We start from the raw sequence: 23597 nt of genomic DNA, 5'->3' as shown, positions 1-23597 counted from the left end.
ACCCTGTGTAGGCCTAGGCTAATGTGTGTTTTGTGTCTTAGTTTTTAACCAAAAAGTTTAAAAAGTAAAATATAATAAAAAATGTTAACAATAAAAAAGCTTGTAGAACTAGGATATAAAGAAAGAAAATATTTTTGTACAGCTCTACAATATGTGTTTTAAGCTAAGTGTTTTCTTACAAAAGAGTCAAAAAAATTTTAAAAAGTATAAGTTAAAATGTTATAGTAAGCTCAGGATAATTTGATCTTGAAGAAAGAAAATTATTTTCAAAATAAATTTAATGCAGCCTAAGTGAACAGTGTTTACAAAGTCTACAGTAGTGCAATGTCCTAGGCCTTCACATTCACTCACCACTCACTCACTGACTCACCCAGAACAACTTCCAGCCCCGCAAGATCCACTGATGGTAAGTGTCCAATGTAAGTGTAACACTTTTTATCTTTTTCTTATTCTGTACTTTTTCTATGTTTAGATACACAGAGAGTTCCCATTGTGTTACAGTTGCCTACAGTATACAATACAGCAATGTGCTGTACAGGTTTATAACCTCAGAGCAATAGGTTTACCTTATAGCATAGGTGTGTAGTAGGTTATACTAATTAGGTTTGTGTAATTACACTTTATGTTTGTACAATGACAAAAACACCTAACAATTTTATTTCTCAGGACAAATTCCTGTCATTAAGTGACAAATGACTATAGTTGAATTTTAAGCTATTAGCCATTAGTACTAGTAGTCATGGCTAGTTGTTCGTAGAACTATATTTCTTGGAAAAAATATTGACATCTAAAATAATTATAGAAAGCAAAGAATTATCAAATGTAATTCGATTGTGAAAAATAGGACAATATAAAATTACCTAATAGGCTATTATGTCCATTCAAATATTTATCAGCCTATTACTTTTCAGTATTTTTACATTGTAGACAAATGATCTGCAACATCTCTAAACTGTCTCTTTCTGAGGGAGGGTAGATAAAACATCCAGAATGATTCAAAAGTTAAATTCCATTTTGAGTTCTTTGTGAGCAAGAAAAACTGGTAGCATTCTTTAATTTCAGGGTTTATTTTATTGTAAGTATATTAGCCAAATATGTGGAAGACAATAGCTCTGAAACTATCCATTCTCTCCCACTTAAATTAACTTAAAATTCAAAAATCCCCTTTGAACTGAGATCACTTTTCTAATTCATTTGTATCCCACATAGCAGTTGATGCTAATAAATACTTGATGAGTGACCTCTCAAGGTAATTACTTTTCCTTAATTTCTCTCAACTACTTGGAAATTCTTTCAAAATTTTCTTAGATATGAGAGTAGTAAGGTTGCTACCACTTTTTTCCATTTCTATAAAAATGTAGACTCTTTTGAATATGTCTTTGCTAAGTGTTAATATCAAAATTCTATCATCTAACCATCACATATGACTTAATCATCTTAATGTATTTTATAAAATTGAAGAATCATTTCACAGACTACTTGAAATTTGCATAATTTTCACTGAGAGCATATTCAACTACTAGAGGTCTTGGCTTTTGTATGGCTGAGAATTCACTGAGTGATGTTGTTTTTAGGATATTGGATTAACATGTCTGCCAGAACATTCATTAATCATGAAACAAAATGTCAAGGTGACTTGTATCAAGATGTCTAGTGCAAAGAACCCATTACTTTTCTTCCTCTCTATTTAGGGCCACAGTTCCAAAGGGTACAGTTAAGAACTGCATGTATCATTTTTTGCATATATTAAATATTAGGCTTCAAGAAAAAAGGAGGCTATAGATTAATAGAACTGAGGCCACTGAGTAAAGTCAATTACTTTAAAAACTAGCATGTATTTCAGATAGTGACACATACCTTGTCAATGAGATAAACATTCATGAAACAGTTATTAATTGAAAATACACATACATTTTCATTGTTTTCTCCAAGTACAATTTAATTGATTAATAATAGATTGGCAATTATTTAAATAAACAGTGACTACAGCATCTAGAGCACCTAGTAACGGAAAAATTTAGCAATTATTCAGTTAATTCAGATTTCATAAACAGGAAAATCGGGAGATTTAGAATATAAAATTTCATAGGAATTACTGGTATTGACTACCTTCATTTTTTTTTTAATTTCAGCATATTACGGGGATACAAATGTTTAGAAGGTTACATATATTGCCTTTGCCCCTCCTGAGTCAGAGTTTAAGTGTGTCCGTCCCCTAGATGGTGCACACTGCACCCATTAGTTGTAAATATACCCATCCCTTCCTCCCCACTCCCACCTGTCCAACACCCAATGAATGTTACTGGTATATGTATACATACATGTTGATCATTTAATACAAATTTGATGGTGTGTACATGTGGTGCTTAGTTTTCCATTCTTGTAAAACTTCATTTAGTAGTATGGGTTCTAGCTCTACCCAGGATAATATAAGAGGTGCTAGATCACCATTGTTTTTGTGGCTGGGTAGAACTCCAGGATATACATATATCGCAGTTTATTAATACACTCATGTACTGATAGGCACTTGGGTTGTTTTTCCACACCTTTGCAATTGTGAATTGTGCTACTATAAACATTCTAGTGCAGATGTCTTTTTTATAGAATGTCTTTTTTTTCCTTTGGATAGATGCCCAGTAATGGTTGCTGGATCAAATGGCAGTTCTACTTGTAGCTCTTTGAGATATCTTCATATTACTTTCCATAGAGGTTGTACTAGTTTGCAGTCCCACCAGCAGTGAATGGGTGTTCCTATCTCTCCATATCCATGCCAACATTTCTTGTTTTGACTCTACCTTCATTATCAAAACCAAATAATTATGAATTTTTTCCTTCATTCTGATAACTTGGTTTATACATTTATTGATTACTTCAAGAAACCTATACATGATAACCATGAAAATTAGGTAGGCAATCTTAAATGAAACAGGGATCTGTAAATAGTAGCCTAAGTAGTACAGACCTCTTTTCTTTTGGGCCTCTTAACAGCCCCAGATCCATTGTCCACCTAATACTTCAAGCTACCACCACCATTCCATGAGAGTTAGAACTCAAGATGACACTCATTTGCCTTCCCAGTTTTCAGGAGTAAAGCTTTAACTAAATATTGCATGAAGAGTAAATACCCTTTTATATAACACATGCAGAGCCAGTAGATATTCAGATGGCTGAAAAAGCAGTTTATTTTAACTGAAACATTCATCACCAACCTTTTGATATAGGACAAAGGATTTTTCTTTGAGTATTGTTCTAGGAACTGGAGTTCCGAATTTACTTTCTTGTTGAAACCACACATATGATGAATCACCTAAGATTTCCAGTTTCAGTTTCCTCCCCTTGGAGCAAGACATAAACACTTTTAAAACAATCTGAATGCAGATTTTTTTCTACATTGTCACTATACTCCTCCCTCCCCTTGCTAATAATCTTTTCAATTATCTCTCCACATATAATTCAACAACCCTTTCATGTTATCAATTAATCTTTATGAGTATTTCCAAAGCATTCAGATTCATTTTCACAGAAATAATTCTTTCTTTCACACTTAATATGTTCTTATTTACCTAATGTTAATTAAATCATGTAATTTTTTGTATTTAATTACACATGTCACTGGAGGAAACTAGTTTGGGAACAAAACAAGACCTCTTGGTAAATGTAAAATTCACTGGAGGAATTGCTGAGTGTATGTGGGTGTCACCCATTAGGTTTTTTAAGTCAGGGAACAGGGAAACGATGCAGACTCATATAAGGCATCTTAGATCCATTGCATCTGCAACTACTAAGCAGTTTTAAAAGTTTCTCAAGTTATCTTATGCACATTAAATCTGATAACCACTCCTAGAATATTATAGAGAACTTACTAGCAGATAATAAAAGAAGATAATAGTGGTATGCAATAGGGCAGCAATCTATGGGATAATTTTAAAAGAATGCTGTTGAAATACACTCTCCTTTCCAATTACCCGTGTAGTGGATATTACTGTTTTCAATTTTATTTTTGAGTGCCTGATATCAGAACCTCTTTTCTCATGTGGAAGTCCCCTGTCTCCTTACAGAAGGTGAATGGGTCCAGATATTTTGTACTTGAGCTAGAGCCTAGGCATGTGCCCTAAGTTAGGCCAGTAGGATGGCCCCTCCCAGGACTTTAAATCTGAAAACAATGAAGGCAAGATGTCAGGGCAGTTTAAGATTATGCATCAAGACTTTGTCAGTGGCATAGCAAATGTGGAAAGACAGCAATACTGCCACAGTGGAGGAGTGTTCTCAATGCAGCTGTGACAGTGGGAGTGTCTTCAATATCAATGCCTTAAACAGGCTATTCCTGGAACAGTGTCTTGGCAATACTCCATACCCTGCTTCCCTTGGTTACTGCCTGGTTCTTGATGTTTTCTATCACTTCTGTAACCTACTACATAGTTTACAGAAACAATGCATACAGCATATATAGAACGATTTATTTTCTTCTTAAATTAGACATGATTAGTTTCTGACTGGATAACCAATTGCACATCTACTTTGTAGGGGGGTACCTGAGGACCCTCTTCAACTCTCTGACACTCATGGCTCAGAGTGTGTATGAATGAGTGAATCAATCTCTTTTTATATCCACCAAAGCAAAAAACTGACATTTCTACTATTCACTCACAATCTGAAATATTTTTTTTTACTATTAACTAAAACATAATTGATAGAAATTTGCCTATCTAGTACTTACATTTTGAGAAAATGATACTTCAAAATTAGATGATTTTCCTTTTTAAAATATTTGTACAGTAAATTGTTCATGCATCCATTTGTTTAGATTAAAAATCACAGCATTTCCATTTCTTTATGGTAGCAAAAATAGTTACAGGTGAGAATTACCAACAAATTGTGGGCAAATTTACTAAGCTAAGTAAAACAACCAGAATATTCTTTTAAAATATTAATTTTTGTCACATTTTCAAAATGAATATTTATTGTGTTAACATCTGTAACAATTGTTTACAGTATGAAATGTAATCTTTGTAGTTTTTGTGAGTAAATTTACATTAAAATATTTCTTCATTAAATACCTTCAACCTATGTGATCAACCTTCATTAGCTTCAGGAGGTCAATTGCTCCACTTTGTACTTACTTTTCCTTCTAGCTAAAATTAAGAAAACATTAGAATGTTCTGTTGATTCTTAAGTGTTCAAATCATCTTGAATAATATACTTGCTATTCAAGAGAAACCATGAATTTTTGACCCCACGAAAGTCATTTTTAAATGTCAACTAAATCAATTATTTAAATTCTTTAGGTCAAAATAAAATCATATCTATAGTTATTAAAGAAAATATGTGTTTTAAAGAAATATTTGTTTTAATAACTATATTAACTAATTAATATTGTATATCTGAATGAATTTGATTGAAAGTAACATGAAACCCTACTCAAATTGGCTTAATGGGTAAAGTACCTTGATTCACATAATTGAAAGTCAAAAGGAAGAGCAGATTTTAGGTTTGTTTTAACAAGCATTGCAATCATATCATTAAGGAACAAGTATCTTTCTGTCTCTCACCTCTACCTTCCATGGTATCAGCTTCATCTCAGGACTGATTTTCCTCCAGGTGGGAAAAAAAGATATAGTATATTACAGATTTCATATTCATAACCCATGCTATTCAAAAGGAGAAAAAGGATGAACTTTTTCTAGTTCTTTCAGAAATTCAAGAAAGTACTGCTCTTAGAATACCGCAGAAAATTTCCCTTCATATTTAATTGCCAAGATATTGTCATATGTATATTTCTGAAATAATCCATTTGATTAAAGAATTGCCTTATACTTAATTAGGATTGTGTTATCTGAATTAATATTGTGGCAATTGGAATCATATGACTCAAGTTAAATTGTTATCATCAGAAACTACCCCTGGAACTTTTACCTCAAACCATAAGGTATACAGTGAACATTGCATAGGATATTTATAGACTTTGTACTACATGATAATACAAAATATATGATATAGTTAGAGAGATAAGATATACAAAAACATTTATAACAAATCAGTATTTTCTAACAGTCTATAAAGACAGAATAAAATTTAAAATGTATAAAATATAAAATTAAATAACTTCATATTATATAATATTTTAAATGTATTATATGGACAAATTAAAAAAAATTTATTCGTCACATGCTTGACTTTCAACATAGACTGAAAACTTCTCTTTTCTATCCCTGAGCTCCTAACACAGTGACTTACTCATATTAGATGTTTATTAAAGGCTGTTCAGTAGAATAAAAACCAATCAATATTGGCTCAATTACTCACTTGGCTTAAGTAGATACTTCCTAAATTATAAACTTTTGTCTTTAGAGTGAACTTCCAAAAGAAGTAGTTCACATCCTTCCCCTTTTTGGAATAAAAAATGAATGAAAAAAAAAAAAGCTGAATTACCTATTTTGTTTGGTCGTGTGGCCGAGCACTACTGTTTACCAAAGGTAATGGAGGTAACTAAAGAACAATTGAGAAAGGAAAAATGCAAATATTTGGAGTGTCCATGAAAGGGAATGCTTCCTTATGTCAATTGTCAAGAGCATGTAGGATGTTCAAATAAAATTGTCCTTGGAGGGTGACAGGTCCTACCTAATGAGTGGAAGCTGAAATACTAAGAGATAATGAGTACCTAATAAATAAATAAAGAAAGAAAAGTAGAGTTATCTAAATATTGAATTTTAGTTGATATGTGCAGTTAGAGGTAAGATGGAAAGAAAATTGTAGTGATGAAATATAAATAAGAACAGGAAACCAATTAAATGAATGTGGAAAAAAGTAGTCAACTGTATCACCATCTTCCCCAAATTCTGGAAGGCACTAAGGATTGTGTTAACCTTTGTCTGATTTCTGTCTCTTCTTTTGATCTAGTACAAGGTTTTTGAGTGCAGAAATACAAGTTTTCTTTGTTGGTATACTATAAAGCACTGTGCAGTGAAAGGGAGTTTTCCTTGAATATTCTAAGATATATTCTTTTACTTTCCTTGGCAAACAATGCAGGTAGATGGACTGAGAAATCTTGACAATAACTGCATAGAACACAATGTTTACTCTCCATACAGTTCTCTGCTCTATTGTATATTTAATCATAATGGAAATAAAACAGAATCATTTTTGTCCATTTCTTGGGCTATACGTTAGCAAGGTGATCCATTGTTTTTTAAATAAAAAATATGCTGTGATGGGTTTCTTAGTCAGGTCAGGCTACCTAAAACAAAATGCCATGGAGTGGGTGAATTAAACAACAGACATTTGTTTCTCACAGTTCTTGTGGTTGGGATGTCTGAGATCAGGGTGCCAACCTCGGTTGGGTTCTGGTGCGGACACTTCCTGGCTTGAAAATGGCTGCCTTCTTGCTGCAACTTCATGTGGTGGAGAGAGGAAGCTGTGGTACCCATCCTTTGCTTTCTCTCTCTCTCTCTCTCTCTTTTTTTTTTTTTTTTTTTGAGATAGAGTCTTGCTCTGTTACCCAGGCTGGAGTGCCATGGCATCATCATAGCTCAATGCAACCTCAAACTCTTGAGCTCAAGTGATCTTCCTGCCTCAACCTCCCAAGTAGCTGGGACTACAGGCATGCGCCATCATTCCTGGCTAGTTTTTTCTATTTTTAGTAGGGGTGGGGTCTAGCTCTTGCTTGGGCTGGTCTTAAACTCCTGAGCTCAAGGGATCCTCCCACCTTGGCCTCCCAGGGTGCTAGGATTACCAGCTGTGAGCCACCACACCCAGCCCTCTCATTCTTTTCTTATAAAACCACTAATTTTATCATGGTGGCTCCAACCTCATGACCTTATTTAAATTTAATTACCACCCCGAAGCCCTCACTTTTTAATATTATCACATTTGGAGGGGGTAGGACTTTAACATAAGAATTTCAGGAGACACAAACATTCAGTCCATAAAAATGGTTAACCTTGTTTTATGTGTAATGCAAAAAATCCCACCTGTCAGTCTGTAAGCAGATTTAAAAAATTTTAATGAATCAACATGGATATCCTAACTTTGTAATACGTACCTCATGAGGAAGATTTGGTACAATTTACTAACCGTGTTTTCTGAATTTAGCTAGTCATTTAAAGAACTGTCAAATACAAATCATACACTTTACTCTGTCAATGTGAATATAAATATAGTAATCCACTGTTAACTATGGAGTACAGTTAGCATAATCCCTAAAAGAATTAGTAACAATTGTAAGAAATTGAGCTGGCCTTTTCTCTCTGTATTCAGCATTTATAGCCAGTCAGGTTTGAAAGACATGACTTATTATTTAGTGTGATTTCATTTAGGAGTTTTTCAACAAGAGGTATAATGAATGTTAATTCAGAATTACAATGGGAGGCATCCCTGTGCTCATTTATGACTATAAGAAGGAAAATTTGAAAGAGAGCCATCATTTCCACCATTAATTTGCTAATTCACACACATGGAAATGACTCATGAAGATTTGAGATGCTTTTGTTTCAAAATTCATTTTTTTTCAGTTTTCTTTTGCTTTAGTCGAGTGGGAAAGATTTGTCAGTTGAGTAAAAATACTTCATCTCCTTCACTGATACTGCCAGGAGTTATTAATTAGGCTTCTGAATTTGGCACTGCTCTTTCCTGGTCACCGTGATGTGTCATTGAAACAGACCCATTAAAATGAGTGATGTGTGTTGTAATTTCATTAGTGTCATCAATAATATATTACACTTTCCTTTTAGTAGTCTCTTTGTGTTGTGTGTCGGTCAGGATAACTGTATGAATTACATTTATAAGATCCAAATTGTTATAGATGAGGGAAGATAGGTATGAGGGTGGAATTAATGTTATTTTAAACACAGTAACTACTAAAATGATTTCAATTAAATAATGTTTTAATTAAGTCTGATGTCTCTACATGCCACACTAAGATACATGTTGTATGTATGCAAATAGGATGGTGATTTATTGAATTAGACTATGCTAACATAGTCCATTCTTTCTGTAGGGAAACACTTCTAAATTGGACTAAAGCAGGTGTATATAACAGCAGAAATGGCTCACTAAGGAATATAAGACCTTTTGGTTGCATAGGACAGACTCTCAACATGGAAACAATTCAAATGCATTTTTTCACTTTCTTTCCTGCCAGATATATACCTTTGACTAGATATTGGTCCATACCAGTCTTCTCTAATCTGAAAAACATGGGCCCATAATTGAGAAAGAGAGACACATTTGAGCACTCTGATACAGTATATGTTGTTGAAATATTTTAGCCCCATTTGACTAAGGTTCAATTTTGGTGACACTACATGGGAATTCAAAAACTTTTGGCTTAGAAGCTTCCATCAGAAGCATTGATCTAATTGAAATACTGCAAAGGCAAGAAGCATTTGCATATTTACAATGATGCAATAATAGTTTTTGCTCTCCAGAGATGACCCTGGGATACTTAAGTTTAATGGTTGAATATGTAAATAAGTTCTTAGAACTACAAAATATATAGGAATATATGTGATGAAATGTATAAACATGGGCTGGGTTTTGTTTTATTCTTCCATGTAAATATGAAAAGTAAAATAATATGTTGCTACTTTTTCAGAAAATGTTCCAAATACAGAAATTTATTTTATGTAAGTAGGAAGCTAAGTGATTTTCAGTACACAAAAGAGAAATCGGAAAAGATGAGCTACTTCTAAAATTCAGTAGAAGTGATCTTTCTCATGAAAATTTAAAGAATACATGTTTGTTATCCTCAACGTATTTTTAGGGTAATGCAATTTATCAAGGTGAAAAATGTATATCTACTATTATAATAAAGATCAGCTAACTTAAGTTACACTAGCAGCTACCCCAAATGAAGGTTTTCTCTTAAATTATGATGAAAGAATCCTAGTCACTTATATTCTACTAGAATCTCAGTATTTGCAGTTTTATGCTGATTTGTATCCAATTTGAGTAGAAAATGGATATGAGTGTTTATCTTCCATAATAGCTTGCCACAAGCCTACTACTTAAATCATGTAGCATATGGAAAATGTGTTTAGCTCCTTGTAGAATTTCACAAACCAAAAAAAGATCCATTTCTATTCACACGGCTTGTTTACAGTCATTATAAAAGCATGCTACTGTGTTGCTTACTAGTTAAGAGAAGCAAATGTTGGCATACTGCAGACTCCATTGCATTGGTCTTTAAGAAATATATATATTGCTTTTCAGTTTAAGGAAATAATAATAATCATTGTATTTCTTGTGCTTTAGACCTGAACATTCTTTTTAAGATGTATTTTTATTATTTCACATTATCTCTCTAGATATTTTATAGTACTTATGGCTAAAGTTTTACATAAATATATTAAAGACTGCTCATGCTTAAATGAATTGCCACCCAGGGATTAATCTATAACCTTTATGAGCATGTTTTATTAATATCATCTTATCATTAAATTGAATATTAATATTTAACATTTAATAAGCATAGAATGTATATGTGGGAATGTACTTTATGCCAGTGGGTTTTGAAAATGTAGAAAAGTCACTATGACAGCCTAAGAATAATTAAACATGCTCCCCATAGTATATTAATTACAGTGATATAACTCATTTAAGAGTAGTTCTTGGTAACAATGATTATAAAATTTTTTTTGTCAGCATGCTGAGCATTATGTCCCGAAGGAATAGAAATATTTGGTATACCTTTGAGAATATCTATTGCACTCCTAAATTCTGGAAATATATTTGCCATGTAATAATTCATAATTAAACATGAAACTGATAAAGTGAAGAGAATTAAAAACTATAAATATTATAAAAAATGAATAAATATTTTATTGTATTAATCCCTGGATGGCAATTCATTTAAGTATGAACAGTCTTTAATTTATTGTTCTTATTGGTAAAGCAGTGTAAGTTATCTATAAAGAAGTACTTTTTAAATGACTAAATAATTAAAATATATTTCAATGTTTTTAGCTTCAAAATATCTTGATTATTAAACCTTTTTTCTTTACCACATATATATTTATATATATTTGTATAAATTTATAAATATTTGTCTACATATATTTGTTTGTTTAAATGGTTGATTATGGATGTAAATGTGTTTGATAGGTATCTGAGCAGTAAGAATCCACTCTTTCCTAGATGGCAATTAAAAAAGCTTATGGTAGCATGAATAAACAAACTTTTGTATAGGTTCTATCATGTAGTAGAATACATGAGAATATATTCTCAGGCAGTTCCATCTCCATTTTGGGCAATTCTATAGTCTGATCAAGTTTTCTCTGGATTATTTGTATCATTTTCTTTTTCTTCCCTTTAATATCTCACTTTTATGAAATACAACTAATATTTAGGGAAATTTCCATAAGATATTTCATTAAGTCTGCCTATTTTGTTACAGTCATTTTGATATCAAAACACTTTAAAAACTTTTATTCATAAAATACATGTATGCATATGTATATGTACATACATAAGTAATTGCTTATGTGATTACTTTTGCAGGGTTGAATGACTTCTTCTGACAATCTCTTTAATTTTATAAATACTGTAGAAATAGCAAAAAGAAAATCTCTACTTTAAGATTGTTCTACTTCTGGAAGTACAGCCAACATTTTCTGAGTAAAGAAGTCTGACATTTTCTGGTGCTTGATAGTGAATCAATTTTGTACTTACTGAACACAGGTACTTTATTCCAAGATTGACATACTTTTTTTTCATCTAGAACAGAGGTCTGGAGCAGTTATGTGTATAGACATAGACTGCATTTCCCAGGCCAGGTGACCAAAACAGGGGTCAAGCCACCAGGCTTAGTGATGAAGCAGGTGGAGTTATCCCCAACACCAGGGGCAGTTCTATCCTGTTCTTTTTGTGCTTCCACACTCTATGAGGCTAATGCCAGAGCATCGCTCACAACCCACTTGCTACTTCACTTAGAAGGTATTTTTCTCCTTCTCGTATCTAGGGAATATATTTTTCTTCATACAAAATTTAAACCTGAATTCAAGAATATTCAGTATCTATTAATAGAGAATATCATTCTTGTACTGCTCTAGTTAATTAATACAATGCCAAGTTTACTTATAGGCACCAAGATCACAGATATTGGATTATTAGGGATAGTTCTCATTCAAATGATCTGTTTTAAAAAAAATCATTGAAATGATCTCTCTGTTCAAGGATCTTCTCTTTCCACTGCCGCTTACCAGGTACTCATTGTCAACTGAAATTTCTCTCCAAAGATACAAAATCCACTGTTCTTAATTTAATTAAGATTAAAGGGAAAAATAAACTAATATAATAATAAATGATGCAAAATAAGTTGATGCAACTTATACCGACATTACTGAGGATCTACTAAGTTCCCAGCAGTGAACTAAGCCTCATAAAAATTTAAGTAAATTAAGTAAGCATGATTGAAGACCTCCTGTGTTCACAGCAGTGAATTCAACTTGATAAAGAACTAACCCAGCCTTTACCATGAACTGTAAAACAATAAGATCAGGGTACTGCAACAAAAAAAAATACAGACAAAATGGAGAAGTGAGTATCAGAGACCTGTTGCATATGTAAGGAAAAGAGATGACTTACAGGGTTCTGGATTGAATGATTAGGTAGATGTCACTACCCATACTGTGTAGTGTGTAGGTTAGCACTATAGTATGTGTAGTGTGCAGTGTGGCATTACATACTGTGGAGTGCTTAATGGGCGGTGAAACAGCAGAAACAGTGATCCAGGACTCTGCAAAGTTGAAGTTAGTGGTAGGGAAAATTGTAAATTAATTAAATTCTGTGCTGTGGACCTCACCCCATCTTCTCAAATTCAACTATTTTTTTGCGACAAGTCTTTGTCACTTTTCATCTGGACTTTTCAAATGGTCTTCTATTCTCCAGGCTTTATATTACAACCAAAGTGATTATTCCAAAATAGAATCTAATCACTTTTCTCTCTTGCTTAGAACCTTTCACTGGTTTTGTATTGCCCATAGGAACAAGTTTAATCGCTTTACCTTGGTTTACCAGGCCTTGTATGATATGACTATGATTTGTTCTCCCATCTCTTCTATAATTGGCCATTCTGTTGGTACATTCTTGTCATACAGAAATGCTGATATTGATTTCATTAAGAACATCATGCTGTTTTATAATTTCATGTCTTTGTATATGCCATTCCTACTATGTAGGTTGTCTTCACCTCTGCTAGTTCCTTTCCTTTCTAAATCCTTGTAACTGGTAACTCCCACCATCCTTCAAAATGCAGTTCAAATATCCTCCATTATGAAACTTTTTCTGACTTTTCCCAATAGTAATCCATCATCTGTTAACACTAGACCTTACATCTCTACTATGACAATTAGACAAATGTATTTCAATTATTTACATATATACTTCTTTTATTAGAACATGGAATTTCATCTATTTTGGGTTGGGAATAAGCCAAGGATGCAATAATTCATTCATAGCTTTCATGAATTTCAACATGCATTTCTTTCTATCAATTAATAAAGGTGGTCTTAGACTTTCCCAGACTAAATTCCTTTCTCATCAATTTGGCTAAATCATCTTATTACTTGCTCTATACTTGTAAGAAGATGTTATTCTAGATGTCAAACATATACCCCAAGAAAGAGAGAGTAGTATAATGAATTCCATAATCTGGTTTCAATAATTACTAACTAATGGTCAATTGTGTTCCATCTACACTGTCTTATAACTCCACTCTTTTTACTTCCAAATATTTTGAATCAAATCCCAGATATAATAACATTTCATTTGCAAATATCACTGTATGTATTTCTAGAAGGTCAGAACACTTTTAGAAAATATATTGATGATATATTATCACGCCTAATACATTAACGACTTCCTAATGTCAGCTAATAATCAGTATTCAATTTTCCACTATTTTTCATATTTTAAATGGTTTGTTTGAATAAAGGGCCAGTAAAGTCTATATTTTGTGACTGTTTTATATATATATATGTATGTATATATATATATTAGTATAAAACAGTGGTTCTTAATTGGCAGTTTTACCCTGTTAGGGGTATTTTGCAAGTGTCTGGAGACATTTTAGGTTTTTACAACTAAAGAAGGTATACTACTGATATCTGGTATGTGGAGGCCAGGGATACTGAAAAACATCCTATAATGCATAGGATGGCCACCATAATAGAAAATTCTCCTGCCCAAACTATCAACAGAGCAAGGTTGAGAAACCAGGGTCTGTAGGTTTTTTTCCTTCATCTATATTTAATTGCAATTTATTTGTTGAATAAACTGAGTCATTTTTCCTATACAATTTTCCACAGTCGATATTTTGCTGATGATACACCATGGTTTCATTTAACATAATTATCTGTACTTTGTATTTATTAGCAATTGGATGTAGAAGCTTCATCAGATTCAGAATCAATTTCCTTTTTAGCAAAATTACTTACTCTAGTTCATAGATATTGTTGTGTATTTCTATCAGGAGGTACATAGTATGTGGTTCTCTCTCTTTTTTTCATCAAGATGGAAAACTACTGATGGTCAATATCTAAATCCATTAATTCCTTAGGTATTGAAAAATAGTGATATTGCATTTTTGTAATTTCTTCTTTATTTATTGCAAACATCACAGCTTCTTAGAAATATTCATTATGATGTTTGATATGAAAATGACATTGTGCATAATATTTACACATTCTATATGTATTTTCAGAAACATCCTGTACCACCTTGATGAGAAGACAAGCCAATTTTCAATACTTGTGGAGGCTTGGGAGCACTGCAAGCCACTTGCATCAAATGAGACCCTTGAAGAAGCCCTATCAGAAGTGTTGAACAGCATTAATTCTGCTCAGGTTTACTTCAAAGCAGGACTTGATGTGTTCGAGAGTGTCTTGGTTGGAAAGAACTGAGAAAACTCTCAGCATTTTAAAAAGTGTGTTTACAATTCCACAAGCAAAAGCTCTAATCTGACCAGATTTTCTAACATTGAAGTCTTGTTTCCCCCAATGGCTTTTTGACAACTGTAAAGCTATTATTACATTGTATTTTTTAAATGTACATATAAAAAGAGCATTTTGCACATTTAATATTTTTCTTATATCTACATTTCCAAATATATAAAAGCAAGTTACTGAAATAATACTTAAGATTTATCTATTGAAAAGAAATCTGCTGTATTTTTATATATATAAACTATTTTGGGGGAAAGTTGCAAGAAGTTCTGGACAATCTTTGCTCCTATGGGCAGAATACATATGAACACAAGTTATTCCCTCTGAAAGAGCTATTAATGACCTACTTTCTGTAATAGAGAGTTGATATGGTTTCAGATTAACTTCACTATTAAGTGGTCAGTATGAAGAATTCAAGTATTCTGAGTGATTCGTTGACCAAAGTACTTTGAATGTTTCTATTTTATGAAATGAAGTTCCTATTCTTAACACAACTAGATGTAGTAATACACTGGTTATGAAATTGTATTTTTTAAGTATTAATGAAAAAAAGAGCCATAAACATTCCAGGGAAAAATCTCAAGGTAGCTGCACAGAACAATTTAAATGCAAATTTTTCCTAACAACTTATAAAGTGACTAGCTTTGAAATCCCTAATTTGCCTCCGTTGATTTTGTAAGAATTTTAGGAGTGATGTATGACTTAATGAGAGAGAAAAATATTTCATATATTTTTTTCTGTTGGAACCATTGAAACAGAAGCTACTCTAAAATGAAAGCATCTCACAATGCTTTTCTTTCTTGTGAGTTTTCTGAAACTCCTTGCTATAAGGTAGTTTTCACAGAATACTGTATAATATCCCTGAGAAAGTAGCAGAGTTTTTCTTTGAAAACCCACAATATCTTATACAGCATCAAACTCTACTTCTGCCTCTGACAAAAAGGGGTTATTATGAAAGATGTGGTTCTTTTTATCAATAAAAGTTCCTTAATTTTGTGAGGAAACTTTCAAAATTTTTTCTTCTTTATCCTTAATTGTGACTAAGATGGAAATGTAGAAAATACTCATGCTTCTAGTTTTATGCCATGTTACAGGGAGAGTGTCTCTTCCACACTTCAGTTCTCTTGTGGAAAATTAAGCTTTTCATTTGACATTGTCATTGAATGGCACTAGCATCCATTATTCCTGAAACCCTAAAATTCTGCTTATTGGGTGACAGGTTAAACTTTTATTTTACCTTTAGAAATTGATTTGAAAAATGTTCTTCTAATATTAGATAAAGCAATTCCCCTTAGGAAACACATCCTCAGAATATTTCATATAAATTTTCTCTACCTAACTCAGCACTCAAATACACTTCCCCATTACACACTGCCAGGGCAACATTGCAGACAGTCACTATATGTCTAAATCTTCACTTTTTATGGATGACCAGAAACCTAATCTTAGTTTAAAGAAAAGCTAAAGTTGAAGGGAAAGAATTAATCAGTATTGATTAATTGATTTATAAGGGTCAACTGTTCCTACCGCAAGTAATGTTATATGCTCAAGGCAAAGTAGAGAATTGAGGCAATTAGCTAGATAATTCAAGCAGAAATCCATTTTCATCTAAATTGCCCATGTGCACATATTTTTACATGAGAAATGAAACTGCCTTACAATTTTATTTTTTAAAACTAATGTATTTATTTGAAAATATTTGCCATATTGAAGAGTGTGCATAGAAAAGGTCTAAAAGGATCAGGCTCTTACCTGCCTTGACATGAATGCTCTTTCTTTCTCTGAAGAGATTGAGCAGAAAAGAGGTGAGAATACACATACAGGCCCGTGTGGGCCCAATAGTAGAATGCCTTAGCCCAAAGGATCTTAAATATTTAATCAAAGGTCAATATGTTCATTCCAATTCTTTATTTGGAGTTGAATTTAAAACAAAGAAAGGCAAACTATTATCAGTTTGATGGTTTATCATTTTAAAAGAAACTCCTAAAATACATTCACACCCCCCCCATAACCTAAACTAGCATTGAGAGCAGAAAATATTTTTCTTCTTCATTTTTGTTTAAAGATTCTGTACCCAGGTAAATGACATTGCAAAATGTTATTCTGTATTCTTTACTTCTAAATTATATGGTATTTGCTATTTGAAAACTGCCGTTGACTATGGACTAATATGTTTGTATTATTCTATTTAAGAGATTATGTGAAGAAGCTACATTATAATTAAAGCAGATGTCCAATCATACTATGATTGGATGCTGCTCTAGATATTTGATTACAACAAACTTCCTAACTAGCAATATTACTGCTATTGTATGGTTACCTCAGGATTCCTGCAAATTTATATTATTTTACTTTTCTTGCCAATTGATTCAAGTAAATAATAGCCTGAGCAAGTTAATAGCAAGTGTTACAGAAATTGGTAGTAGGTTTAAATTGTTGCTGAGACATCGTGTGCCTGGTACATCTCATAATTCTTCATACATAGAATTTTGTCAAGAAATAATGAATCATAAATGATTAGTCTCCCAAGAAAATGTGGCAAATGTGGACCCATCATTTGTGTTCAGGCAGGAATACTGCAGCTCACACATGGAATACTGCCATTTAAGGAAAAGCATTGATCTTAGTGTCAAAAGGAATCCTAAGAGCCATTCTGATCTAAACCCTAGGATCTTGCCTTCAGCCAAAAAAGAAATGATCACCCCTATGAGATATCGTAACTGAACCCAAAGTGACTTAGAAACTTGGGCATAGTCATGTATTTAGTTAATAGCCAAAGCTGGAACTTAAGCTTCTCTGCTTTCTCATGCAACATATCTTGCTCTCTCCCTGAGGAGACAGGTTTATAAATGATCTTTTCCAGGGCATTCTATGTAACCAACCATTCTATCAGCTGTTGTATGGACTGGAAACACTGCTTTTAATTCAAGAATAGCTCATTCTTTGACTATACCCTACAAGCAAAACTGTCCAAGGGAATCCAGACAAAGGACAAAAAGACTGGGCCCTTGGGGGGAAATGGGAGAAGTATCTACATGACATCCCAAGTCAGGAAGAAGACATTAAGCAAAATGTTTTAAAAGGGGACAAGTTAGCCCAAGATTAATCAATAATCTAAATCAATGTTTCTCAAAATGTGGAATTTGGGGAAAGGCCTTCACCAAGATTTCCAGATGATTCTTATGCACGGTGAAGTTTAAGAATTTCCAATCTACATTAATCCTAACTCCCAAGAAAACATCAGCTGACAAGATATCTGAATAAGTTGAAGGGTCACAATTAAAAGAAAGACTTAAAGGTTTGCTATTAATAGAACCATTAAAAGGAAAAAATAGAGCCTATTTTATCTCTCAGAAAAGAACTCAGTTGCAGCTAATATCTATGCCTGCTCATGCCAGGCACTGTTCTAGACTTTTTCCATGTAGTTTTTTGTTTGTTTGTTTGTTTTTGTCTAATTCAACCCACAACAACTCATTTTAAAAATGAGGAACATTGGTTGGGAGACTTGTGCAAGAAGTGAGGTATAGTTCTCTGCTGGGCCCTCTGGTGTTCAGTTCTGTGTTCTTCACAGAGTGCTGCAAAAAATATCAGAACAATCTTTTGATTCTAGAAAGTGATGTAATTGAAAATTTTCATGTGTTTCTCCAAAACTGGTCAGACTGTGCATTCTCTCACTCCTTTGGTATAATGAAGGAATTTGAGGAAATAAATTACATCATTTTTGGTAATGGCAGCTCACTCCAACAATGGTATACGTAAGTTTAAAGATATCTGTAAGAGCATTAAAAGTAAGTGCACCATTGTGGAATATCATGACAACTAGATTACAAATAGTAAAAAGATACCAGATACCACAGTGTCACCATTTTCTTCTCTAAATGCCTATGTAATTTCCCTGGTTGGCGGGGGTGGTGGGGGTGGTGGCAGGTGCTGTGATTTAATTTATTTTTTATTCTTTTTATTTTTCTCCTAGCAACCAATAAGTGCTGTGATCTAAAGTTCAATAAGTGCTGTGATCTAAAACCAAAGTTTTACATTATTCTTAAAAACTCAGAATAACTAAATGACTTTTTCATTTAAATAAATATATAGCATATAGCAAGCTTCCCCACTGTAAAGGTGTTACCAAAATAAGATAAATGATGATTTGTTGCCATCATACTAATAATGAACCAGCATCTTTTTCTCAAATGGAAAACTATAATTATTTGCACAATAAATTGATAGACTTAGCCAAAAATGTTCTCATGAGACATTCTGTTATGTATAATTAATTACTCAAAAAATTAAGCTTTCTCTGAGGATAACACATTGTCATCTCATTGGTAATATAGACTAGTTAAATAAATGTGCCTTAGCTGCACATTTGATTAACAGAAAGGAATTATTTTAAACTATGTTGAGTGGAAGAGAAGTGGGCCCACATATTCCAGTAAACACATAAGCAATATAATAGTTTTATTTCAGGACCATGGATGCAATGCAGGAGATAAACAAACAAATAATGTGGTATTTGAGAAAAGAAATATTCTGCCCAGCCACATTAGTGAATTTGTATTTTTTTTATGAGTTTATATTGCCTCATTAGAAGAACCTGCTATTCTGAAAGATCTTAAAAAACCTCAGAGTCCTAAGCACCCCATTAAGTAAAAATACTTTCCAGTTAACTGGGTTTGTTTTATTTAATTAAGAATTTTAATGTTTTATATAATTCAGAATTTTAAGTGACATGAACTTGAAGAAGAGTAGCAAATAAAAATTTTTAAATGTAGCCTTTCTGGTCGTCACCATGTCTACTCAATTTTCTGTTTTTTCTTTCTAGATATACTCTGACATTAGAAATTTTCCCCTGAGAAGTAATTTTAAGATCTATCTTTCTCAATACAAATATATCTGTTAATCAGCCAGAGGTTTAGCTCCATAATGCCTTTCCATTACCTTTCAAAGATGTACACTAAAGTGCCTTTAACATACGTAAGACTGTCAAGAATCTTGATGTCTTCCTTATTGCAAGATGACATATTTCTTAAAGACATTTATAATCTCATATTCAGATTGGATCTGAATTTACACAGCAAAGGGTTAAATTGAGGCAGTTTCAGGTAGCATTAAAAAAAAGCTGCTTCAAATTTTAATGTTTCTGGTTACATTATTTTGTGTTTGAATTATATAATTGTATCGTTTTCTGTAACCAAAATGGTAATTTTGATATTTTCAGCCAAAATCCAATCATCAAGGCCAAAGAAATGCATGGCTACTCTAATTTCTTATGCAAGATTCCAGTCAAGAATGAACTCATAAGCAGCTGATTCAGTGCCTACATCTACACAAAGCTTTAATGAGTGTGGACAGAGCCTAACAGTATTTCATCTAATTTATTTGATGTTTTAAGCCAATAAGCACTAAGGTAGCTTTTCTCAGAGGGAAACAGATTTTATTTTCCAGGAGCTAATTAATATGCACCACCTCAGTCCCCAAAGGACCACACAGGTGCCTGTACTATGCCATATGTCATGTGCTATATTCCTGCAAGCTCAAGAGATTAATATACAATTATTATGAATTATTATGTTGCAATGAAGTTAATGTCGGTCTTTTGTTCTAATTAAAGTACAAACTTGGCATCTGAATAGAAGCTTAGCTAGAGAAGTGAAGTTAGAGTCCCTATTTTAATGGACTACATATATATTTCAATCAAAATGTGTAATTATTTAATTATCTAGCCTGCTCAGTAATTATGACTCTCCAACTTCTTGAAAGAAACTTTATTCAATATGTTACCATGCAGATGGTCACTATTTGGTGTGTGTTTTATCTTTTTAATTTTTAGATGCTTTTGGTGTATGCAGTAGTATTTTAATAATATTAATAATTTTTTGTTTACTTTTATATCAAGCTGCTGCAAATAGACTACCTTATTTTGAAAGTTAGAATAAAATGCCATTACTCTATAAAGACAATTTAACATATCTGTTTAATGAGAAACAAACACAGATAAAAAATATTTTATTACACCATGCAAGTTGTCTGCAGGAAGCAAAATGCCCAGATGGCTAAGTATAGCTCACATAATTATATCCTGAAGATGTTATAAATAATTCTATTTAGAAGCTGAGATAGGACTCTATTAGGTGATTTAGTGTTTATAATTCAAACAGAAAGGTTTAGTGGTAAATACATCCCATACATCCTAACTTGCTGCTTGGAGAATATAAATAGAAAAGTATTCATAAAAGAAAAAAAAAAACCTTTCAAGAACACTTTGAAGGGCTAATTTGTTTTTATAGACATCTAGGTAATCAGCATGTCATTTTGATAATAGTTTTATATGTGTTTTGAATGTTAATATACACCATGCATTTAATATTTTAATCACGTCTACAATGTAGTAACATTTAGGTTTTAAGATTTTATAAGTAAAATTTCTCAGTGGTATAATATTAAAAAATATCCCAAAATGAAGAATGGAAATGAGCAGGGGAAGATTTATAAATTGATTTGGGATAAAATTTGAAGGATAATTTCTCTAAATAAATTTGTTTTGATTAAAAACAAACATATCTCAAGAAGTGTCCCAATTACTAAATTGCACTGATCTGTTTGTGTTTTGTTCAAAATAATTCCATTATTATCTGTGATTCAAAAATCTTTCCATTGTACAGAGATTTTCATTGTCATCGTCTTTGTTGTAATTGATTTTTAATAGTATTGATTTAGAGACATTTTCCTGTATCTTTCTAATTACTATGACTGGCTGAATGTCTCATTTCTATAATGTGTGGTTGCCTATCAGAATTTTAGTGCTTTCTATATTTAGCTCGTGTGACCTCAATTTATTTTATAACTTTTTATATGTTACTTACATGACTTAAAATGCAGCTTACTTATGCAAGTATGTTGTGATCTTGAATAACAAAAATGGATTGGGATACTACATCCATTAATAATATAAGTGAATATTTTATATTTCAGTTCCTTAAATATTTGCACATAATTGAAAACATGAGTACTATGAAATGAAGGCATCTTTTAAAACACATGTTCTGATCATAAATGCAATGAGTATGTACAGTGAAATGGTGATGTTTAAAATACTCATTTTAAAAATATTAAATACAAGTAAAAATCATTGGTATATTGTATTTTTTATGACAAGATGTGCAATATTTTAAATATGCAAAATGAATTAGTTATTAGTATATTTTATTAGTGGATCATCTTTACATAATGTGTATCACACTCAAACAGAATGTTTTCTTGTTTAAGGAACATTTTTAAAGGTTTTATCATCTTTTTCATCTTTGTCTTCCATTCTTTTCTTGAACATTAATCTCATATTGGGTCATTTAGGTTTGCTCTTTGTGACAAGGTCTAATATCAAGTAACAGCATCTGTATCACCTCCAGGGCCAAAGAGTTTTGTTTCTTCAAATTGGCTCTGAAAAATGCTGTCAGTTATTTTTCACACAGAAAGAGCTCACTATTTGCATGATATAGCAGATATCATCCATTTTATCATTTAGCAAACATTTGCTAAGAGTGTATTCTGGGCCATTAACTGTATTAGATGCTAGAGATACAAAGATAATTAGCACTGTTTTACCTTAGGACTTCATAGTCAAATAGGATATAAGACTTCAGTTTAACTAGTAGTAATTCTCATAGATAGTGCAGTTTATTGTAAACATGTTGACAGAGCAGAGAACTTAAAGGCACCAGGTGCTCAGGCCACATGCCTATCTCACTGGGCCTTCCTTAAGTCTCTTTAAGACTAAAGAACAGCTTTCCTTCTCCAACAGTCCTACTATGCAGTTTTATCAGCTTACCATTGTGTCAGACTCCGGTTGCTGAGTGTCACTTGGATGATATCTTTTAATCTTTACAATAGGCTATGAGTAGGTATCATTCATCCCATTTGATGGATGAGAAAATTAAGAGTTAGGGAGATTAATAACTGTGACAGTTATTATGCTACTATACACATATACCCACATAGATATAAAAACATTAAAAAAATAATTCGGGAGGAAAAATATATATGTATAAAAATTATACTCAGTAAGTAAAATTAAAACAATATACAAAATTATATATTATTTATTAATTTGTAAATATGTATTCAAAATATTAAGTATACCTAATTTAATTCATGATACTAGGATAGGAACAAGTAAGCTTAAGATGGGCTATAGAGTACAACTTTAACTGCAATGCTTCATTTCTTTTATATATACAAAGGAAGTATATGCAATACAACAGTGGGGTGGCAGGTTACTTATTGTTCATGTTTATTTATATCCTCCCTTGTCAATTTAAGTGGTGGGCACGTGTGTGTTTGTTATGTAATTCTCACTACTTTTCTGAATTAAAAATAAAATCATCAAAGTAACATAAAATCCTAATAAGATGGTCTGATTCTAGAGCCCACATTTACAGCCATTAACCTAATTTCTCTTTCTAAATGACACAGTTTCAGAAGCACAATCCCTTTCCTCTCCCTTTCTTTAATTATGCTAATCTTATAAAGGTGCTTTATATGGCATTTTCTGACATTCTAAATGCTTATAGATATAATTTCAGTATGGTTATATTTCTGGCCAAATTTGCTCCTCTTCAATTACTCTGTATCTCAGTAAATACACTGGATTCTCCAGTAAAAAGT

The 23597-nt window shown here is 32.3% G+C and overlaps 1 protein-coding gene across 3 annotated transcripts in view; it reads left to right on the top strand.

Moving 5' to 3' along the window:
- The window catches only part of NAALADL2 (N-acetylated alpha-linked acidic dipeptidase like 2), a 1254620-nt gene extending 1232555 nt beyond the window's left edge, over window positions 1–22065 (top strand). For all 3 annotated transcript variants that reach the window (XM_076003772.1, XM_076003759.1, XM_076003769.1), the window contains one exon: window positions 14696–22065. In XM_076003772.1, the coding sequence (XP_075859887.1) occupies window positions 14696–14894 (199 nt within the window). In that variant the 3' untranslated portion in view covers window positions 14895–22065. The remainder of the gene's footprint in view (window positions 1–14695) is intronic.
- The last annotated feature ends 1532 nt before the right edge of the window (window positions 22066–23597 follow it).

This window comes from Microcebus murinus, chromosome 1 (assembly GCF_040939455.1).
Source record: "Microcebus murinus isolate Inina chromosome 1, M.murinus_Inina_mat1.0, whole genome shotgun sequence".
NCBI classification, from domain to species: domain Eukaryota; kingdom Metazoa; phylum Chordata; class Mammalia; order Primates; family Cheirogaleidae; genus Microcebus; species Microcebus murinus.
This window is presented reverse-complemented; position numbering and strand designations above follow the sequence as displayed.